The 21,039-nt window shown below is 36.2% G+C and overlaps 2 protein-coding genes and 1 long non-coding RNA gene across 4 annotated transcripts; 1 reads left to right on the forward strand and 2 right to left on the reverse strand.

The window, feature by feature from the left end:
- Positions 1–45: 45 nt before the first annotated feature.
- Positions 46–8,470, reverse strand: LOC148718911 (uncharacterized). Its single transcript, XR_015993766.1, has 3 exons — positions 8,409–8,470; positions 1,011–1,252; positions 46–634 (listed from the first exon to the last, which is right to left on the reverse strand). It is a non-coding gene; the product is annotated as an uncharacterized LOC148718911 (long non-coding RNA).
- On the forward strand, positions 2,166–12,920 carry LOC111329009 (fibroblast growth factor 2). Of its 2 annotated transcripts, none has more exons than XM_088740371.1 (4): positions 2,166–2,309; positions 5,337–5,662; positions 8,429–8,532; positions 12,342–12,920. In XM_088740371.1, exons 2-4 carry the CDS (start codon positions 5,383–5,385, stop codon positions 12,528–12,530), a joined length of 573 nt encoding a protein of 190 aa, XP_088596497.1. In that variant the 5' UTR covers positions 2,166–2,309; positions 5,337–5,382; the 3' UTR covers positions 12,531–12,920. The 2 variants fall into 2 exon arrangements, with proteins under 2 accessions (XP_088596497.1, XP_088596498.1); XM_088740372.1 differs by lacking the exon at positions 2,166–2,309 and adding an exon at positions 4,558–4,663.
- A 3,448-nt stretch (positions 12,921–16,368) lies between these two features.
- Positions 16,369–20,303, reverse strand: LOC111328990 (fibroblast growth factor 1-like). The gene is made up of 4 exons (XM_022933551.2): positions 20,132–20,303; positions 18,860–19,109; positions 18,424–18,527; positions 16,369–17,525 (listed from the first exon to the last, which is right to left on the reverse strand). The coding sequence occupies exons 1-4, from the start codon at positions 20,144–20,146 to the stop codon at positions 17,298–17,300; spliced, it is 597 nt and encodes a 198-aa protein (XP_022789286.1). The 5' UTR covers positions 20,147–20,303; the 3' UTR covers positions 16,369–17,297.
- Between the last annotated feature and the right edge of the window lie 736 nt (positions 20,304–21,039).

The following is a 21,039-nucleotide window of genomic DNA, read 5'->3' on the forward strand; positions in this document are numbered from 1 at the left end:
GAATTTTCAAGGAAAGCTAGACGTACTTTTCTGCCAACGCTTTGTAACAATGGGAGGAGGGTGTATAAAGTCTCTACTCCAGCCAGAGCTTATCCTGTTTTCTATGGCATGAAGTGACTAGGAGTATTACCACTCCCCCCGGAATCGGACGCCAGTCCATCACAAGGTTACCTTCCCTTCAGCATTTCATGTGGCCTCCCTGACAATTCCACCTTAAACAGCCGCAACAACAACATATTTTCACAAATAGTATGGCAAATATAAGAGCGTCTTTCGAATGCGCGTTGCAAAACCAAAATCAAGGCAGTGACAAAGAAAGAGATCACAAAGAGTCAATTAAAAGTGACACTCGAGGAAATAACAAGCAGACCGCCTGAACAGCTAGAACAAGAATGCGCGCGTGTGACCAAGTCTAGTTTGGTTTTGTTTTGAGTTCGATTCATTGACTGCAGCAGACCGGTCTACCAACCATGAAAGCAAAACCATTGCAGTTATCCCATAGTACTCTCACCGACTTGTTCAATCTTCATAATACATTCAAGAACGACACAAGGAATAAGTCATTGGTCTAAGAGCGTTCTTTGTGGAATGAGACGTATTTCAGTGGTAGGATCCAGTCTACCAACTTGATTCTCTGTTTAGAAAGCAGGTGATTTGTTCAATTCATATCAGTGCGAATAATTAAAGGCTCTCCTTAGTATACAATAACTACATATAACTGTATATTTATCTTTTGATAGTAGAGACATTGTCTGCCATTGTTTGTGTTTGAATTCATGAGATGGGATTCACAGTCCCAGGTCCAAAATCAACAGAATCCGGAATCAAGAAAAAAATTCTCAGCCCATCTGCGCTATCCACGGTATTTTTGGAACTATTGAATACACAAAATAATCTACCCACAAGATCCGATATCTATAATTATAAGTTTTTTTGAGACATATTCCGTCGATTAGCAAACCTGTGTACCCTCTCCTGGGTAGGAATACTTCAGCTGGCTTGTTACATACCTTATTCCTCTGTGTGCCATTGGGTTAATCTAGTAGAGTTAGTATCTAGATTTCTGATTGGTCAGGTGGATGTAGTATTGTGGATGTAGTATCGAGATTTCTGATTGGTCAGGTGGATGCAGCATTGATTAGGCATGCCAGTCAGAGTTCGGGTGGTCTAGAAATGTTCGTATCTTTTTTCCAAATAATCAGTAGACAATCAGCTTTTCTACACGGTCTCTATCATCCTTATCTCTCAATTTCTAGAAAAGACAGAAAGTAACCTGTTGGAACTTGAAATTTTCCGTCTTTCGCGCACTTAGGTTTTCTGTGTCAGTTTCAACAGTTGAAAAAAAATTCAAATGAGCTATTTTCACTGATGTTTTCTTTTCTGCCTTCTATTTCAACACTAGCAGCTCAGTTTGGCCAAAAATATCACTAGCTATAATCAATGTTGAGAACATCATCTCCTAAAATATCTGAGAATGATTGTATTCTACGGAACCATGCGGTTTAGCCACTGTAAACATCGAAACAGAGATTAAAGAATACAGGAAAAAACAGAAATTTTAAACCTGAACTGATTCATTTTTAATGCGATTAAAGTCTCCTGCAAAGATTGTCAAATATATTTTGGTTACCGGCAATAACACTAAATAAATTCTTTTCTTTTCTGTCAGTTGTCTCATGAAAAATGCATCAGATTGCAATAAAGATGTTTTCTGTTTGAATCCTAAATCTGAAATTTTCAGCGTGTGCGGATTTTAGAAACGACGTAATACTTTTAATCCAGACACTCAAAACTACAAATCGAAGTATAACTGGTCTTGATTTAGTCGATGAGGGAATTTTCTCATTAGAGCAGTCCTTTCTTACCTTTGTCTAAAGGCATAAAAAAAAAAAGAAAGAAAAAGAAAAAACATGAACGAGGCGGTAATTCTGCCCAATTTTGGCCATAGCTATCAGAAATCAATTTGTTTTGGTGCAAAAGTCATATGAAATGGACGAGTGCCGTAGTTGAGCTATTAAAACCAACCAATCGTATTAAGTGCAGTATGGGTTTTCTCCTTCAATTAAGGAATACAGTAAGTCAAAACACCCTCTCCATGTTTTTATGTTGCCGTCTGCTGATTTTCCAGACTTCGGGGGTGGCGGCTTCTCATTGGAATAAGAACTAAGTTGTTATCTTCCCTGCAAAAATGGATATGTCATATTTAATCTTCGCATGAAAAGCAACGCCTTCAGTTGCTCATGCATCGGCGTTGACTGAATAAGGAGAGCTTCTTAACTGCGGGAGCTTTTATTAACTCTGAACAAAAGGTGAGCAAATTTGAACTTGGCTAAATTTTTGGATGAAATACACCTCTTTGGTTTGATTCTATTCGTCTTTTTTTTTCTTATTTCATGATTTTTTTTCTATTTTCAATATGGGTCCATTGTCCTGTTAAAATGCAATCGGTGCGAATAATGTTTGATTTTTCTTCAGAATGAATATCTTTACACACAAGTTCAACAGTTTTAGGTTTTATGTATTTCTGTCTTCTTGAAGTCAAAATGGTAAACCTGAACTCTCGAGATGTAAAGAATATTGCCTTTAAATGTTTATCACCACACAAAATAGTTTAAGAAACCTCAAGCTGATTAGCATGGGCGAATTTTCCTCCGTATTCCGTAAGAAAAGTTCATAACAAAAGAAAAACAAAAAATAAAATATTATTGGAATAGTTAAGTGTTAATTTTTTCTTTTTTCACCCCCAAAGTCAACCGAGAAGGCAAAATCAATTGACCGCGCTCTAATCAAAAATTTGCGTTATGAAGTTAAAGAAAAACCTCTTATTAATAAGCTTAATTTCCTATTCAAGTCTGAGAATTGCAGCATTTGATCCAGCAAAACGCCCTGTGTAATTGGCTGGCAGAAAATTGGAGTTGTTTTGCAATATCCTATCTAATCCAGTTGACAAAAAAAGCAACAACAGCGACAAAAAATAACAGCCGGCTGCAATTTGACAATAAGATATAGTTCCTTTCTGATGCAACAAACATACCGCGCAATAAGTATTTCTATGAGTCGGACACTAATCACATGTCATCTTGGTGGGAGAGTTTGTTGCCGGCGAAATCTTTTGAAGTGTAATGCTAGTTAGCTTTATCCCAATTACTAAGTCTTATCTCTACCTTTAATGTAAGAGGATAGATGAAAGAAAAAGAAAAAGGAAAAACAAAAACGGAAGGAGAATAATTATTTGAAAGAAAGAAGAAAGAAATATTGAATGTTTTTGCCTGCATGAGTTCACCCTAAACAATTTTCAATCACACTCGGTGAGATATTTATTATTGTCTACGACAATTTGCAACTATAAAACTAATAAGTTTTTTTGCGAGATTAAAGGGCATCGAGAAATCAGTTCAGCAATCGGGCAATTTAAGGGATAAACTTCAGAATGTTGTTGCACCCAATCGACAGAGCGACGTCATGGGGTTTTTTACTCCAATCCAGCCAAACTTGATCGGCCGGACTCCACGGACCAAAAAATTTACTGTTTACCGAAAACGAATTGTCGATATTTGTTCATGTTGCCGTATTGAATGTTCGTCAGATTCAATTCAACCCTTATTTTAAATTTTTACGCCTCAAAAAAGACAATTTCTTTTTGTAATATATTTTGGTCGATGGTAACAAAGGGCAGTTCTCACTGTGGTAAGCCATTCATCATTTTAGTATTCTGTCGAGTGTTGACAACCTTTGTTGACCCTATGGAATCATATCTAATTGGAAAGGCCAGTTTCTGTCCTAAGTTATCACTGCTGATGGAAAAATATACGTCTGAAAACTGAAAATGCTAATATACTAAAACCATTCAGTGAATAGTAAGTCATTTCATGCTTTTTTTATTTATTTAAGAACAACACTTGTAAGAAGTTCGACGCCGTTTCGCATAATACTGAGCTAAACAAAAATAAAGTATTGAAACAAAAGGTCATTTACATGTTCACCTGGAAATCCTTAAAATTTCCACATGTCATTAAAGCAATGCTAACCAAATAAAAGTCGATCAGATATCACTTTAGATTCCGAGTGTTCATGGTTGATTTTGACAGTCTAAGCTTCTCTTTCAGTTTAATTTATCAGGAATGGGTGACTTCTTTAATCTTTATTAAAATCACCGACTGAAACTAATACTTATCGTTTTTTCTTCGACTGATCATATTTACAGGGAGTCTTTTCAAATGGATTTGTGTAACCTCTTTACTTTTTGTAGCAATAGAAAATAATCTGCAACTGCTGTGTTATTTGTTTCGGGTTATAGCTGAGCATAAAAGAGAACCGTACTCCTCCTAAAAAAATATCCAGTTGGAATTTAGTATAATGCGGCTAGAAGGAGCTTTTCTATAGCCTCTTCTTTGATTCGTTTTCGTATTTTTTTTTACGAGTAGATGCCGGAGCGTGCATTTCCTCACACTCAAACAGTACGTGATGATTAAGAAAAGATTGACTTTCAGTCAAATGGTCCCGTCCGGAATAACGTGTTCAGATTCAAGCACTTATAAACGTCACCACAACTTACATATTCACGTCGACAATTAATTTCCCAGCAATTAATTTTTTTCGTTAAGAGCCTTGGGTCAGGTATTGCCAATAGAAGAAATAATTTTTTTGAAAGCGTTTGGTAAAGGTAAACGTGGTAATTGCTCCATATTGCCGTACAATAGTAATAGTTTTACTTAAGTGCGTTTCGTGGTTATTGATATATTGTAGATGAGAACGGATATCAGTAAAATAGACATTGGAACAGAAGTTGACAGCTTCAAAAGAATGTCATCAATTTAATTTCATTTTATGAATTTGAATTAAGAATTCGTTATCAAGTAAAACTCGAGCTGTTAAAAAGATCTCTGTTGATTTTAATTGAAATTCTCAACCTCATCTATCATTGCATAAATAAGATTTTTCACCATACAAAGAGTAAGTCTTACACATTTAGAAAACATATTTTTCAAATGGTTCCGAAGAAATAAGTAGATAATGAATTTGAAAAAAAAAATCAAATCGTTAAAAGCAGTCCTCAGTTTTAAATGACGAACAGCGAGGATTCACTTTTTGTTAAAAATTAGGAGTTGATGACATCGCGAAGAAGTTGTCAACCCACTTATGAATGCAATCAGAGAAATTTAAATTAATGAAAGTGCAGTCAAAGTCGCAGACAGTCAATTGTGTTTCAAAGTACCCACCACTCACGCGTATCTCTATGAACGTCATCCACTTTATGTCAAGGAGCCTACCAGTCGAACGCAAACGTACCCAACCTGAACTGAAAGTTAAAGTGATGCAATGCTCATTCTTATTAGATAAACGCCTGAACTGACGCTGTTTCTGGAGCAAGACGTATTTTCCATGGATGCGAAGGTACTCAAAGCACAGATAAACGAAATCACGGCGTGTCGCGCGAAAACCAAGGAGTGGGTCCTAACAAAGTCAGCACTGCTGCAGTTGAAAGCCGTACAATGGTCTGCGGCCAAGATAAACCTGAATATATTTTCCCTGAGAGATTCCGGTATTACAGACGAGGGTAGCAACATAACACAGGTCAAGTTATTTAGTAAAAATAACTGGTTCTTTCGACTACAAGATGACGGTAACGTCAGTGGAACAAAAGAGCAGAGCAGTGATGAAGGTAGAGTGAAACAGATTTGTCATTTTTGGCGCACACGTGCGAAATGCTAGCTTATGCATCATTGAGCTGCACTTTAACCAAAAGTAGGGATACTTTCAGGCAGTTTAGACGAATGAAAGCATAGTTAACTATGATGACAGGGAAGATATCGTATTTTTAGGAGTACATTCTACAGAAAAAGCCATACTTAGATGAACAAGAAACGAAAAGATTCGTGGAAACAAACTTGATTATGCGAAACAAACTTTCCCAAGATAAAACCGAACAAGTGTGAAATAACAAATCTTTGACACAACGGCGAGAAATAGAATAAACTGACGCTTTCCATTATGAAACAAAGGATAAAAAAACAAGCACAACAAGTTCTTTAATTTTTTTAATGCAGAATATAAGTGATATTCACACAAAATTATAATTATTTCGAGTTTTTGTGGCGGATGAAAATGATTGATTCAGTAATTTGACGCTTCAGTAGAAGAAGTGTGATTGAATATCTTGATCAAAATTGTGGACCATGATAATTATGGCTCAACGCAACTTTTTTTTTACCAAGCAAGCATTTTGTGCTCAAAAAATTACCTGCTTGAGAGAGGCCTTACTCTGGCTCTATTCGGGAAGCCACGACTTATTGAATGTACGCTCCAATAGACAAAATTATATTAGCTTTTACTATCGTCACGTTATTATAAAGACCATTTAGAATATCATTTCAGGAAAAAATTACACAGAAAGAAAACATGATGGTCAATGGAGATTTAAAATGATTCCTTAGCTATTCGAGATAAAATGGAGATCGGAAAGGTTGATAAGGAATCATGTTTTAAGTTCTTGACACACAGATAAGTTATTCATACTCACGTACTTCCGTTATAGAGTTTTCTCCTATGTGTTAACCTACTTCCTCAAATAATAATACAAGAACTGAAAGAGGAAATTTTTCGAGAAGAGGGAGAGGAGACAAGGAACCTTTGACCAAAATACTCCTGGTTGTTATTCGCATGAAAATAGCTCTTTAACATTCCCCCAGGAATGCAAATCTTGCATAAAAAGACAAATGCTTCGAGATCTACACCCATTTTAAAAACAATTCATCAATTTTCCGCTTTTATTTCGGAACCTAAAAATCATGTACATCTGGCAACATTCAGTCAAGCTTTTTTCGAAGTTGAACCTCTTTCTTTTCCTCAAAGTCACGATCATGAAAAATTTGTAATCACAAAATTTAAAACATTGCTCTCAGTCTAGGCAAGCGTTTTCCGGAGAAAGAGAACTTGGCTTTATCTTACTGTCGATTTGCAAATGTGAAATAAATCGTGTAAAACAAAATCAAGTCTTAGGATCTTTATTCTTTGTCATCTCTGGTGAAAAGCTTGAGAACGAGGTTTACATCGCACGTGCAAGGCTACTTTTACCGCGGACTCGCACCCGGTAGGTCTTTGAGTTGGAAAAACCAAATAATTGATAGTTAATAGGTACGAGTTTGGTTGTATCGCATACCAGGCCTCATCGATCACCCTTCATTTTATTGAGGATTTTTCAAAATCTATTACAGAGAAATCGAACTTGTTAAAGCAGCGTGATATACGAGCCTTTAATGGTTTAACCTCACTTCAGCTTGATTCAGCTTTGTCGTCCAGTAATTTTTAAAAGACGATTAGTTTCATGGATACTAAAAAGCTGAGAAATCATAATGAATCAGCGGAAGTAGCCTTGGCTTCATTTAAAGAAAGACCAATTCATTATGCAAATGATCCGTTAGGTTTTCAAATAATAAAAAGCTTTTTGTATTAATAAAAGTCAGAAGCTACAATAGAACTTATAACTCACACAAATTAGAAAGTTCCAGAAGTACCTATTCGAGCCCTTATTTCCGTCTGCAGAGTTTGTATTCGGTAGAATTTGTTGCATCTTACATCAAATATTTCGAAGGAAAGCAAATCCTGCTGCTTCACAGCTACATCTGTTTCAAAGTATCTTCTGTCTTAAGCAGGTAAAGGATCGAAGGTTTGCCCACTGAGTTGTTTTGAAGCCCCACGTGTCGATATAAAGCATTCCATTGGACAATAAAGAAACAACAAAAATTCAAGAGAATTTCATGACTTCAGACGAAGTAAATGTAGACAATAGAAATACTAGTTTTTGGAAAAGTAGTTCTTTTTCAAATTCCACACTTAGAAAGGAGAAACTTGGTGTTAATAGAGTTACAAGAGCGTCTGACTGTGCTGATCATAAAATTAAAGATGGCGGCGGTCCGATTTCGTTATGTCCGAAAACTGGCAGTTCTTGGCTGAATATTATAGATCACTGAATCAGTTGGTAGTATTCGGACTGCGTTCAGCAAAAGAGCTCAAAATTTGCGGAAATTTTGCATTTTTTTATGCGATGCACTGTTTCAAATCGAGCAAAGCTGTAGCATAATATAAAGAGTAATCCTTCGACTAACTCAACTTCCACGGGTTAAAGACACAACCCTAGAAAAACTCGACTGAAAGTAACCAAAGCCCTAGGTTTCATGTTGCTGACAGAGAAACATTGCATGGCTTTACAAATTTCCTAGGCAGCTTAAAATCGTTTGGTTAAGCTGTGATTTCTTCAGCACAGAAGCGCCGGTGTACAAATATACAACTAATTTGTGCTTTAGCTGCTTCTGCCTTGATACCAGCCTAAATTGAAAATACATGACTTTGTGTTTTCGCAACTACCTTTGTTATATGTGTTAAATGAGTCTCGTAATTCATATTCTTACCTCGTTTACAATGTTTACAGTCAATTTGCAGTTGCAGTCCATTGGGAAAGGATTGGTTCACATTTACAGCCCTACTGTAGAACGATATCTGGCAATGGATAACAATGGACGACTGTTTTCAATGGTAAATACATTTTTCAATTTGATAATTATACTCTACTTTACTTAATTAATCACTAATGTCAGTATTTCGCGTCTAATAACTTTTATAGAAGTATTAGACCTTGAACTGGGGACTAAACGAGTTTTCTCTGTAGACTGTTCAACTTTCCATGAAATTACTTACGTTTTGGAGTCTTTTTGGGATTTTTATGTGACAAGGCTATGATATTTATTGTGGGCAGACATTGAGGTTCTCGAAAACATTTTTTAAGAAACAAATGCCCCATTGACAGTCGTGTAAATTTTAAACTTGCACTGCGGGTACTTTGAGGAATGTATGGTAGTGTCTCAGGGATTCTGCCACATAGCACAGCCCATTACTGACCAGTCCTGACCAGCTAGCTAAAGAGAATCAGGAATCATTGAGCTAAGGGCGTATTTTTCTTTTCTGGTACGACTACTGTATGCTAGCTCCTGGAAAGAAAAAGGAAACACAACCCACCTCTTCTTCTAATCTTTGGTCTTTACCATAATTATATTAGACCAGAAATGAAGCTTCTTCATGTCATAATTTTAATCATTGTCGATGATTGCTCCAAAGAAAAGTTCAATACTGCTGACAAATTGCACTGGCTCGGAAAAGTTTAGAAGGCTCACAGTTTTTATCAGGGTATATTAATGTTGAAAGTGGACTACTTGGTAGAGATCGTTCAATAACCCTGTTTAATCACCAAAGAAATGCTCGTAACGATGTGAAAATACTTGCACAGCTCACAACAAGACCATTTTTAAGAGGAAAGTAGTCTCGAAACCGAAAGGAATCCAAGCATTAGGTCATTAGTGATCGTTTGGTTGGAAATTGGCAAGTTGCGATCCTTGAATAACAATTTATCGGATTCTGTAACTTTCACAATACTACATAGATTTCACAATTCCTCTCTGAAATAACATTTCTACTTTTAGAGCATGTTTCTTTGGAATGTCCTCGATCTCTTCGTTCGGGGCATTTCGTCCATTTTCAGTTGATTGTTTGCTGTTCTGAACCATGAAATGAAATAGTACTTAGAAAAAGATGGCTGATGCTGTCTAAGTGCCTCTTTCTAGGAGATGGCTTTGGTCCATTGCTGGTTTTTGTTTAATATTTTTTGTGATTGAAGTCATTTGCCACTGTCACAGCAAACTCAGGTAGACAATTCGTCTACAACCTATAGAAACGTGCATCTGAGATGTGAGATTGCTTTCTGCTGCATCTTTCGACTTAAAAAACTACGACTGGTCTTTCAGCTAAGTTAGATTTACATATCATGGCATAAACTAGCCACGAGATGGAAAGTAATAACGATGGAAAACGAAAATAATGACAATTATCTTTAAAACAATATATGTATCTGCTTGGAGGCTTGTTAAAAGAAATATACTTTTTGAAACTTGAACTGCCTAAAATCTTAAAGAGCGGAAAAATAACGAGGCGTTTTATTTGTCTGATAATTGGTTGCTTTATTTTATAATCTTTTTATATCGAATGCACAGGGAGTATTTGATATCCACAGAATAATTTCTAAATTTCCCCTGTGCTGTACAATTCTACTGCTGAACCTGCAGATAACATCTTTGAATCGAGTGGCCATCAGCACACTAAAACATGAGACTTTAGAGTTTTTCTGTTCAGATATGGCCTAAGGTCACACAACTTGTCACACCCATTTTAGTGCTCTTCTTTGTGATATTTTGTTTTCAATTATGACTTGACAGAAAATGATTTAATTCATTTTCTCAATGTCAAAATTCTTCTGATAAGGTGAAAATTTAGATAGATAAATTCTTAAAAGTTCCAATGTCTCTCACTAGCTATGTCGTAAGAATGATGATCAAAAATAATTTCTACATAATCATTTTTCAGAGCAAAGTTTTTATGGTCGAAAAAACCTTAATTGAATGTAAATCATCTCACTTTCCTCCATACTGATAAATATTGGTACTGCCGGTAGACAAAAGCCGCGATATTAACTCTTCTTTCAGCGCAGTGAACTATATATCATGATTTTGTTTTTGAAATTAAGAATATATATAGCGAACAATATATTTGCTAAAGGTAACCGAACTGATAAGCGAAACGCGTGTGCTCATGCAAGCAATTTTCCAATATAACAGACAAAATACGTAAGGGTCAAGGACTCGATCTGCTTCAGATGATTACTGTAAATTTTATTGCACGAAAATATCAGAATAACTTGATACACTAAGACATACCATAGATTTATTATCTCGCGTGGTCACAGAGCCGCTCCTTCATAAGGACTCAACCCGAAAGGAACCAAATGCATTAATTTTTTTTTCAACGATGTACACCTGAGTTTGACGGGAGCCAAATCCTACCCGTCTTAAGTAATCTCAAAAACAGATCATCCGACTTCAGAGACAGAGGAAGCTTCAGGCGGAAAATCCCTTGCTAAAAAGTTCTCGTTAAAGGACATCAATTTAGGAAATATTTTAAGTTCCACGTAGAAGTCCCAATTTGACGTGTGAAAAATCCTTAGATGTTAGCGAGTTCTCCATGTTAAATTGCTTTGAAAATATTTCACAAATTTTTCAATTAAATCTATTTAAACGAGATGAAATTTAAATGAAATTTTTGTTTCCAGAATAATTTAAAGATGGTTAAAGTCAGTTTACAATTTTTTATACTGTGTTAATTCGCTATGTTTAACAATAGTTTCATTCCGTTCAAAACTGAAACTGATACTGCTGACCGAATCATTTCATAACTTTGGAATAGAAAGTTTATAAAGTTTCACCACTGCTCCACTAATCAAGAAAATCACTTGGTTGAAATAAAAGCCATTTTGATGTTTAAAGCAAAAGGATTTTTTTTTATGGCATCTGATCCCTATTTTTATCTAACAACTATTTTAGTTTGTTACTAGACCAATATAACATTACTAAGGTGACAAACATGTTCAAAATATTTAAACTATTCGATGTCGTGTTTTTTTCCCTTTTCTGCCAGAAAAAGGAGAAGAACGTGACATCTGCTAGAAAAAGGAAAAGAACACGACATCGGTTGTTCACTGCTGGCAGACGATGAAATGTCAAATGAAGAACGCACTTGCACTTGATTTGGAATTGACATCAATTTTGTACCTATAACTAATATTATTCATATACACTATGCAGAACTGAGTAAGATTGTACTGCATTTGACCCTTATTTGTGTATTATGCCATATAGTTTTATTGTAACGCTTCAAATGATCCTTCTACAAAAAAAAGTAAATAAAATAAATTAAATTAAATAATGATATAAAAAACAATTGTTTCTGACAAAATTTCTAGAACATTCGGTTTTTGAGTATTTACTAGGTAGAATTTAACTGGTGTTGGTTACAGAGATTGCTATAGATAACGACAGAGTTAGATATGTGTACATGGTCACATAAATGGTTTTAGTCCGATATCATTTTGGAATTGAAAAAAGCTAGACAGGTGGGGTTTCTTTTCATTTTTAGAGGGAGGGATTTACAAATGGATGCCAAAATGCCAAAATTTCGTAGCAACATAAATCTCAGAAACAGACACATTTTCTCTCATGACGCTTCGGTCAGCTTCTTTGTTGTTGAATAGCCCAGTTTCACTTTTTTTGAAATAGAACTTTAAGGGATGAACCATAAAGTCTGGGGCATCTATTCTTGAAAGCCTCGCCATTATTTCTATTGTTTAACACTGAAGCTCTGAAAAATCAAAATTTGGCTTTTTCAAACGGATATAAATGAGTACACTATTTTTGTTCGGAAAAATAAGGATTTGAACTTATACAAGCTTCTTTTACGCACAGAAAAGCAAGACAGACAGCACAATTTTCAAGCACGTTAAAGGAATCAACGGTTTGCACACGTTCTCCTCTCACAAGTACTACAGAGATACAGCTCATGACATGTACATAGCTTTAAAGAAGGATGGTCTTCCAAGGAAAGGAAACAAGACTTGTTCACTTCATAAAGGCTCTCAGTTCCTGATCCTCTGAACTATTTACGCCCTGGACAACAGGGAATACATCCTTGACATTTATTTAAATGTTATGTAATTGTTATCATGGAAATTCCAAGACACCAGCAAACAACCTACAGTTCTACACGGCACACAAAAAAATTCGCGAAGATTCAAGTCTCCTGGCCTACGGTTCAACTGACATTATTACTTGCTGAAATTGATATTATAATTATCTATGAAAAACATATTCAAGTTGAGATACGCAAAGGGAAAATAAGAACTCTGGTTTGAAAACGTATGTTGATTTCCAGTTTAAATGTATGAGTGTGGAACTAAGAGGTGTTTACTGCAAAATATCAGAAGAAAAAGTTAGTGTATTATTTATTGATTGTAAAGTTCATTAAACCTATAAGTTATGGAGAAACATTTACTTTTCTCTTTCCTCTCAGCTGGGTAATATAACTGTATCATAATATTGTAGGGAAAAATGGTCTGTATCGCAGTTTATCATATGGCTGTGTCTCACAAGGACTGGGAACTACCGAATTCACGAATTTGATTGACTGAAATCAATATTGAAAGTGGTCTAGATTTTCCCGTCTAGACCGGCATCTAGACCGGCATCTAGACCGGTCTAGAAAAAAAAAAGGTACAAAGAATATAAAAAATTGGCATATAAGACACAGCCATATAATAAACATCCTATTAACCGAGCTAGGTCGGTCTGTATGGGAGAATCTTGACCTCGGTCGCTGGTATAGACCTCACTGCGTTCGGTCTGTACCTCCCGCTCGGTTAATAAGAACTAAATACAGAAACGTACTATCATGCGACTGAACTTTATAAATGCTTGAGAACAAGTGGTATGAAGTCGCCTTCCTTGAGAAATGCTTAGTAAATAAGCCTTCTCTAAACTTTGCACTTGTCGCCCACAACTAATTGCCCCGAACACGCCTCGTTGAAATGGGCTTAAGTTCTGAAAACTTTTGAAAAATACAGTTCATGCAGCCAACGAATCCATTTTAGGCCTCACAAAAAGTTTAAGAAATGCATTGCCATAGAATTTCTTAAACCGAAAGAGCCGTGTAGACAGATTCTGGTTGGGCGTGAGTAGCTTTTGCAGATTTTGTGTAAGCAAATGTTACTCAATCTCAATTTTGATCAACTCTATTAGGAGAAGGTTGGCGTTTAGAGCACTGACAAGCTATAAGTCTAGGCAGAACTTGTACTAACGTTTAGCATTTCATTGGGAGTAGTTCCAAGCGTTCCCTTTCGGCGACGTATTCCTCGTAATTCCTTTTCGAATTGAATCAATCTCAGGACTAATGTTACTCGGCTATAACGTATTAGTGTAGTGGTCCCGTCTGAAAGAAAGGTATCGAAATTATGATGACAATAGCTAGTGTACACGCTCATTTTAATACACAAAGTTACATTACTGGCAATGTGGTCGTGGTTGCTTTTCTATTCCAATTGAAATATTCACCAAGAAGATGTAGTTTGCTTCGGTACAGAATTCATGCTGTCGGAATTTGGAAATAATCTGAGAAACCCCAAATATTTATGAAAAGCTAAGAAATGTTACCTGAAAACAAGAAGTTGTAAGCCTTTCGTCGCTCGTCTTTTGCTGCCAGTGCGTGTTGTTTACGAAAGAGCGGGAAACTGAGCGCAGTGATTCACGGTTAAAATGTGAAATTGTTGTAGCTTTTTCGAATATCCATAACACTCTTTGCGCGTTGTTCAAACCACGAATTGGTCTTAGTCCTCGTGTGGATACGAAGTCATTTCGAAGAAATACGTTTAATCATATGTCGTCTCTGTTTTAACACTAAAACTGGAACAATATTAGATATTTGCGATGACGAAACTGAAACCGAAGTCAGTGGGTTTGTTCTCCATCTATTAATATCGCCTTGCTCTTCTAATAATGACGATGATGCTGACGAAATTTTAAACACTCAGATTCACTAATTACAGTTTAGGCATAGATCATTCAATTTCATGTGCATGTCAACGGGTTTAACTTTTCAAATAATTTCTGATCTCTCAGGTTTTGCCTAGTCAACAGAGCGTAGTTTGAGATTTAATAACAAGGAATGAGACGAATTGCATCGTTCAACCAATGCGTTTTCTGTCGCTAGGAAGTTGCAAAATAAAACTTACCGTGATCACATGCACGTAATGTTTTCTCGCACTTGCGTGCCACCACCTGGATATTTTAGGATAGTAATTACGGCAAGGTTCTATTTTACGATATTCCTTAGAAAACTGCCCACTCAAAGCTAATGCAGGTTTACCTCCCGTAGAGTCCAAGGGTACTACACGAAACGGTTCAATCTTAACTGTTTTTAAACAGCATTTCTTTATACTTATATTCTCATCGTAATGAGATTGTAGCACTTTAAAGACCCAGCGTGTAGTTAACACGTTCAAATGCACAATTTTCATGGGTGCAAAAATTTTTATGGGTAATAGTTACCTCATTGGTTCTTATTATCGTGTTTTACTATCATCATTTAAGCTAAAAAGATAAAACTAATGTTTGTCTCTTAATGAGTGAGATAAGTGCTGAACTAAATTGTTTGTAAGTACCTCTTCTGCATCTAATGGATTCTAAACACGTTCTTCATTCTCTCTGCATCTAATGGCTTTTAAACACATTCTTCATTCTCTCTGCATCTAATGGATTTTAAACACATTCTTCATTCTCTACTTAAAGAGAACATGACGACGCATTCCTTGATGTCTTTCGCAAAGAGACACTTGTTTTAATGATTTCCTCTGCTAGATATACTTTTTAACTCGTGCTAAATCACACGCGATCCTTTTGCACAAGTCTGGACATTAATATCGTTGAAAAGTTTGTGGTTTTGGATCTCGGTGAGTGCAACTATGGTGATGTAGAATCGTTTGCCTCACGATGTAGTTACTTCCACCGTAGATGAGAAACGCTTTGTCTTCATGAGTGGCCTGAAGGAGACTGGCAGGGTGGAGTCGAAACGTCGCGATCGACCAACTTTGATTGAAATACCGAGCGGTTCTTGATCATATCAACTGAAAACCCTAAGCATGAAAATAAGTTTCAAGGATCTTTATCAGCTTACTGTAAAACGGTAAAATGTCAATGGCCTCCTTTTATTTCCGTGTATTTCAGTATTTTACGTCTATGTCTGGTGAAAGTTTCCTGCATTCCAAAACTTTCGTTGTAATTCTACTCCGTCGAGCAAAGCAGAGCGTTAATGGAAAAGCTACCTAGTGCGCCTCACCATTACACTGGAGGCAAAATCGCTACAAGTAAAGGATTTGCTGATAGCAGTGGGTTAATGTAAAACGGTGAAGAAACATTCTGTTACACGTTTGTGTTACCAAGTTTAAAAACAAAAATTTGGGGTAAAAATTTTATGTAGCAAATTGTGTGTTTGAGGAGAAGATTAATGTTTTGATTTTTTGCATCAAGTTGTTATCTGTATACGCGTTTCAATTTCTAACAGCGAAAAAAAAACTGTCAGAGGCACGTTAATTTGACAAATATGCAGAATGCTGTGATTAGAGATTACACGGCTCTGTACCTCAATGGACGGATGAGAAGACTTAAGAAATGTTCAAAGTTTCTGGTAACACTAATTCTCATACGCAGTTCTTTTTTGTGTAATTGGCTATAAGAAGGCCGGGTTACAAAAAACATGCATATATTGAGCTTGCTTATTAAACCTTTCCTCTCACCATGTTTTGTGTCTTTTTATGTCCTAGTATGTCCTTGAGGTCCCTTGAGACAAGGATAAGAATCAGAGAAATAGAAGCTGTCGATTATTTAGGTACCTGAAGTGTCCTTTTCAAAACGTTAAAATACACAGCAAATCTGAAACAAAATGTTTCCTCTTTCGTACACTGAGTTTATTTCAATTGGAAAATCCTACCTAACATTAAAAAGATACATATAAAAATAATAATTCTATAAACATTTGGTAGGCTGTAATGATTGTTTCTCTGTACCTCAGAAAACTTTATTCTTGCCTTACTGAAGCTATTAGCGTTACGCTGAGCAAGATAAGAAGAAATTAAGAATTTACACATAAGTGTTATAAAAACCACAGACCTTGAAATTTGTGCAGAGGTAGTTTAGTCACAATGCCATTCCGCGGGAATAAAAGATATTGCTTCCATTCTGAAATACCGTTAAATGAGAGGGCCTGAAGTGGTGGGGAACAAACGGATGGACTCTCTGTGGGGACTTTTTTTTTGTTACACTGGTCGTCAGAATAATCATCTATCTATTATTATCAAATAAGAGAGTGAAAAAGTAGCTGAAACAAGAAGCTAACCAGGGCGTCTTCTTTCAATAACCCTTGTTTACACCTATGATTTATTTTTCTAGAATTTTCAACAGGGCGGTAAAAACTAATCGATTTTACTTCAAACGTTTTATCTTTTGTTATAAAATGAATTAAAGAGATATAAGGATTCTAAAGAATGACACGTTATTCATAAAGAACCTGTCCTGTTCAACAGTTACGCCGGGCCATTTCTGGCCAAAATATTCGCTAAGCGGTACTCTATGATCGAAGAAATTTATTTACAAATAGCTTCTTTTTCTCATTTAATTCTTAAATTCGCTATTGCGACAATATATAAATAGATAGTTTATCTTATCTTAAAATAATTTACTGGATATTCAAATTTTCAAAATAAATCTTCACCTAATGTTCGTTCTGAAGGCCTGCTTTCAGACGAAACTGTGTAAGGATCATGGAACTGAAATAAATATTTTGAATAAGAAATTTTGCTGGACTGTGGGCAGCATTTAGCTTATTTCTCGGCTTTCAATCACTGAAATCAATGTAGTTTTGTTGTTTCTCGTGGTCCTTTTGCCATTTTTCATATGACCGTTCTTTCTCATGGACAAAAACAGGTGTTTTCGGGACGGTCTTGCTATCGTATAATCCGAATGGACGTAATGGTGAGAAGCAAAGGTTTGGAAGCCATTTGCTTCATGCGTTTGTCGAAATACCGTTGCTCTTGTGGGTTCCTTCTGTAGATATAAACAAACAACACTTTATTAGATATGAAAATATTGATAAACAGCAACCAAATCACTCATAAGCCTGCACTTCGAATTTCACTTAAAGGAATGTACTAGGAATTAATATAAGTTAGATTGTAAGCAGTAATTTGCAAAGTGGCTTAGTGAAAACTGCGCATAGTCAATAAATTTTGTTTTGACGTGAATTTTCATTGATTTTAGGTCTCGCTGCAGTGAACACTTATTTCAATCAAGGCAGATCGATTGTTCTTTTGATGACCGCAGGAGAATATTAAACGTGGGAATTGTCAAATGCCCAAGACAAATATTAGCCCGATCAAAAATATCATCACATTCACACGAATGAATCGTCTATTTCTAAATCAAATTACTCTCTGGAGGATGGACAATCTTTGGCCGCCAAATGCGCGAATCTAGTAGACTGAAGCAATCAGGAAAAATAGAGGTTAACATTCGTTTATAATAGGTTTGTTTGAAAAGAGGGACACAAAGTAGCTATATCCTTCGCTTTGTCGATGAAAATTCGATTTAATTTTCCCTTAACAGAGAGGTGCATGATCACACATCATTAGAAATGCTTCCACGTCTAAGAGGCGGCAATAACAGCGTGACCTTGGACTAGGTTAATCTAGTCGCCTCTTCAAAACAATCGACATTTTCACTTAAGCATTGTTACTACTTGAAACACTACCCATTTAAGTCTGATTTCAAGTACCTGGTAACCGTCGAATCGAACTAAAGAAAACCTTAATCTCTAATAAGATTTTGCGGGAAAATCACATGACGGCAGAAAGGAAGTGTACATTTGCAAACATGTAAAATGTTTCAACTGTTTAACCTCTTTCCGGGCGCGACAAACGAATCTTATGTAGTCATGTTAACTTACCGTTGTATAAATTTTTCCAGATCGCTGCATGGCGACATACAGACAAGTTTGTTTGCTAAAGATACGAACCAAACTGCTTCCGACAGACTGAAGTTGAAGCTTAACTGCAAAAGATAGTAAGTGACGAGTTAACTAACCACGAAAGAATTCAGCTGGCTTTCTCTCATTGCAGAGCTGGCTACAAAGAATACGAAACTAATTTAAGTATAATTGAAAACATCTCGGCTCGGGTCTTCAGACTGTATTGATTTTCGATTATCTTTGGAGGCTAATTGTCCAGCCACAGCGTATTAACACACACAAAAGATATACTTTAATAAAAAAATACCTAACTAACTGTGGTATATTGTTCTACAACTCGAAAGACAGACAGTCAAAACTATACAGCACTGAATATTAAATTATCGCTAATACAAAGGTCTGCATCTGTACTTACTGTCGCGGCTGCGTGCATCCGAAGTCCCGTTGATATTACCATCTTTGTAAACAGCTAAGAACCAGCCATTTTTGTACCAAAGGGACACATCTGAAACAGATGTATGTCCGGATGGAATTGCAGTTTGATTACAAACTGACAACGGCGTCAAGGATCTCCTTTCCCGTCGTACTGCTCTTTTGAATCCTTTTTGCAAAGGGAGAGCTTGTGTGAGGCTCAATAAGCAGAAAGCGAACAGGACAAAAATAGTCTGAAACATCAAGGATATTTACATGAAAAAAAGTCCCAGTCATCTTTATTGCCTTATTAATATACATTGCTTCGAGCGACGTTTCGTGATTTCTTCTCTTGCAATATTTTTCGAGCTAATCTTCCAAACATTAAATCAAAATTAAGACAGCTACTTGAATTATTTTAGGGGTCTCAAATCAAGTAAGCTTTTTATAGCTCTCTACTCTTTTATAATTTTCCCCTTCAACGGTCACTAAGCAAGATATATCATCGTTTTACTGCACTATCAGCAAATTCTCAAAATTAAAATCGAGAACGCAGATAAGGCCCTTACTTTGATATTGCGATTAGAAAAGGTAAGTGGTCAAATTCTGCCTTTATTCAGGAAGTTTCCGGATTTTTCGGTGCAAAAATAGCTATGAGTGATTGAAACTTTTCGCTTGCTGCGCCCATAAAATTACCCGTTTAACTTATTCCAGATTCTTTCCCGTTAATTTTAACGGCTCACTGCTCACTGCTCACTTACATCACACCTGATTTCCAAAATAGCCATTCGAGCAATTATAAGGAAGACAAAATAAAGCTTTTCTTTTTTGGCTCGAGAAACTTGTGAGGGAAATTCCCAGCCAGCCTTTTACACAACAACTCCAACCTTATTAGGTCAGACGGGAAAATCACTTGTAGTAATCTTTGACATGAAATATTGCCAAGCTCTCAAACCAGAGCCCCTTCAATTCGAGTGTGTCTTATAAATCAAATATTGCTTGTATACCACAAATAACAACCCTACTTAAACACAGTGCGAAGTGTTATCACTTTCGGTTTTCAACGAAAAGCTGCTGATTCTTAACTTAAGTAAAAATATGTCAACTCAATAAAATCCTCAATTCGGCGTTATTTTCATCACCGCAAACGGAAATAAGCGCCGAAAACCATTGATTTAAAAACAAAAAAATAATTGCTATAAAATTAAGTCTTCTTAAATCGCATGTTCTAAAGACAAAGTCATCGCTAAAATCTTCAGTCTTGAAAAAATCTTACTTGTAATGGATCCATTTAAATTCTTCCAAATCTCTGTCAAAACTGATTTGTTGGATTTCTGATAGGCAACCGATGTAGTTTGCTCAAGCTGCTGAACGATTTTCCACCGCTTTCAACTGCCCACGGAGTCGCTCTTCACGTGTCGAGATATCGGTATTAATAATATTCGAAGTTGGTTTAATGCCCCTTATATTTTTTGAGGGTTTCCGGAGCAACCCGATGTAACAAAAGACTGGGTGACGTAATGTTCAACGATCATGAAAATTTTCCGCTATGGTATAATCAACATGGAATGTCCGTGGCAATTTTTTTGTTTTGCAATTTCTGCTGAGCAAAAAAACCACCCAGAAAGACAAAGAGATGTAAAAATGTAAACACGCGCTGTAAACTCCTCCTTCACTTCCCCCGCATTTCTGCTAGAAACTGAATACACCAGCTCTTCATCCTGAGCGATCTTAAGCGTGCTAAGCTTATTCAAAGTCCAAAGTCCCCAAATCCCTTGGGAAATTTTCAATAAACACACAACCCTAGTAATTTATAGCTTCACTATAACTTCACTAGTTTGAAAGGTGATCGTGTGTTGATCTTAATTGTGCGTTTAGGTTGCTAAAACTAGACAAGCGCTTTGTAGTTTCTCTAACAATATCAAATCAGATGTAAGGGGTCACTGGTTTTGAATGGAATGCCCCGATTAGTTAGTGGAAACAGCTGAATTTTCGAGGTTTGAAGGTATTTACAACATGCAAACAAATATTCAAGTATTTGCTCAATTTACACTGATCCCACCTAAAAGTACACAAACCTATTTGTCGCTTTTCACGTCAGCAAGATTCGGAAATACCTTGTTTGGGATCTCTTACAAAGTGAGAAGTATTTTATGCGTTCGAACCAAGACGATATTAGGAGCT

Source organism: Stylophora pistillata, chromosome 12 (assembly GCF_964205215.1).
Source record: "Stylophora pistillata chromosome 12, jaStyPist1.2, whole genome shotgun sequence".
NCBI lineage: Eukaryota > Metazoa > Cnidaria > Anthozoa > Scleractinia > Pocilloporidae > Stylophora > Stylophora pistillata.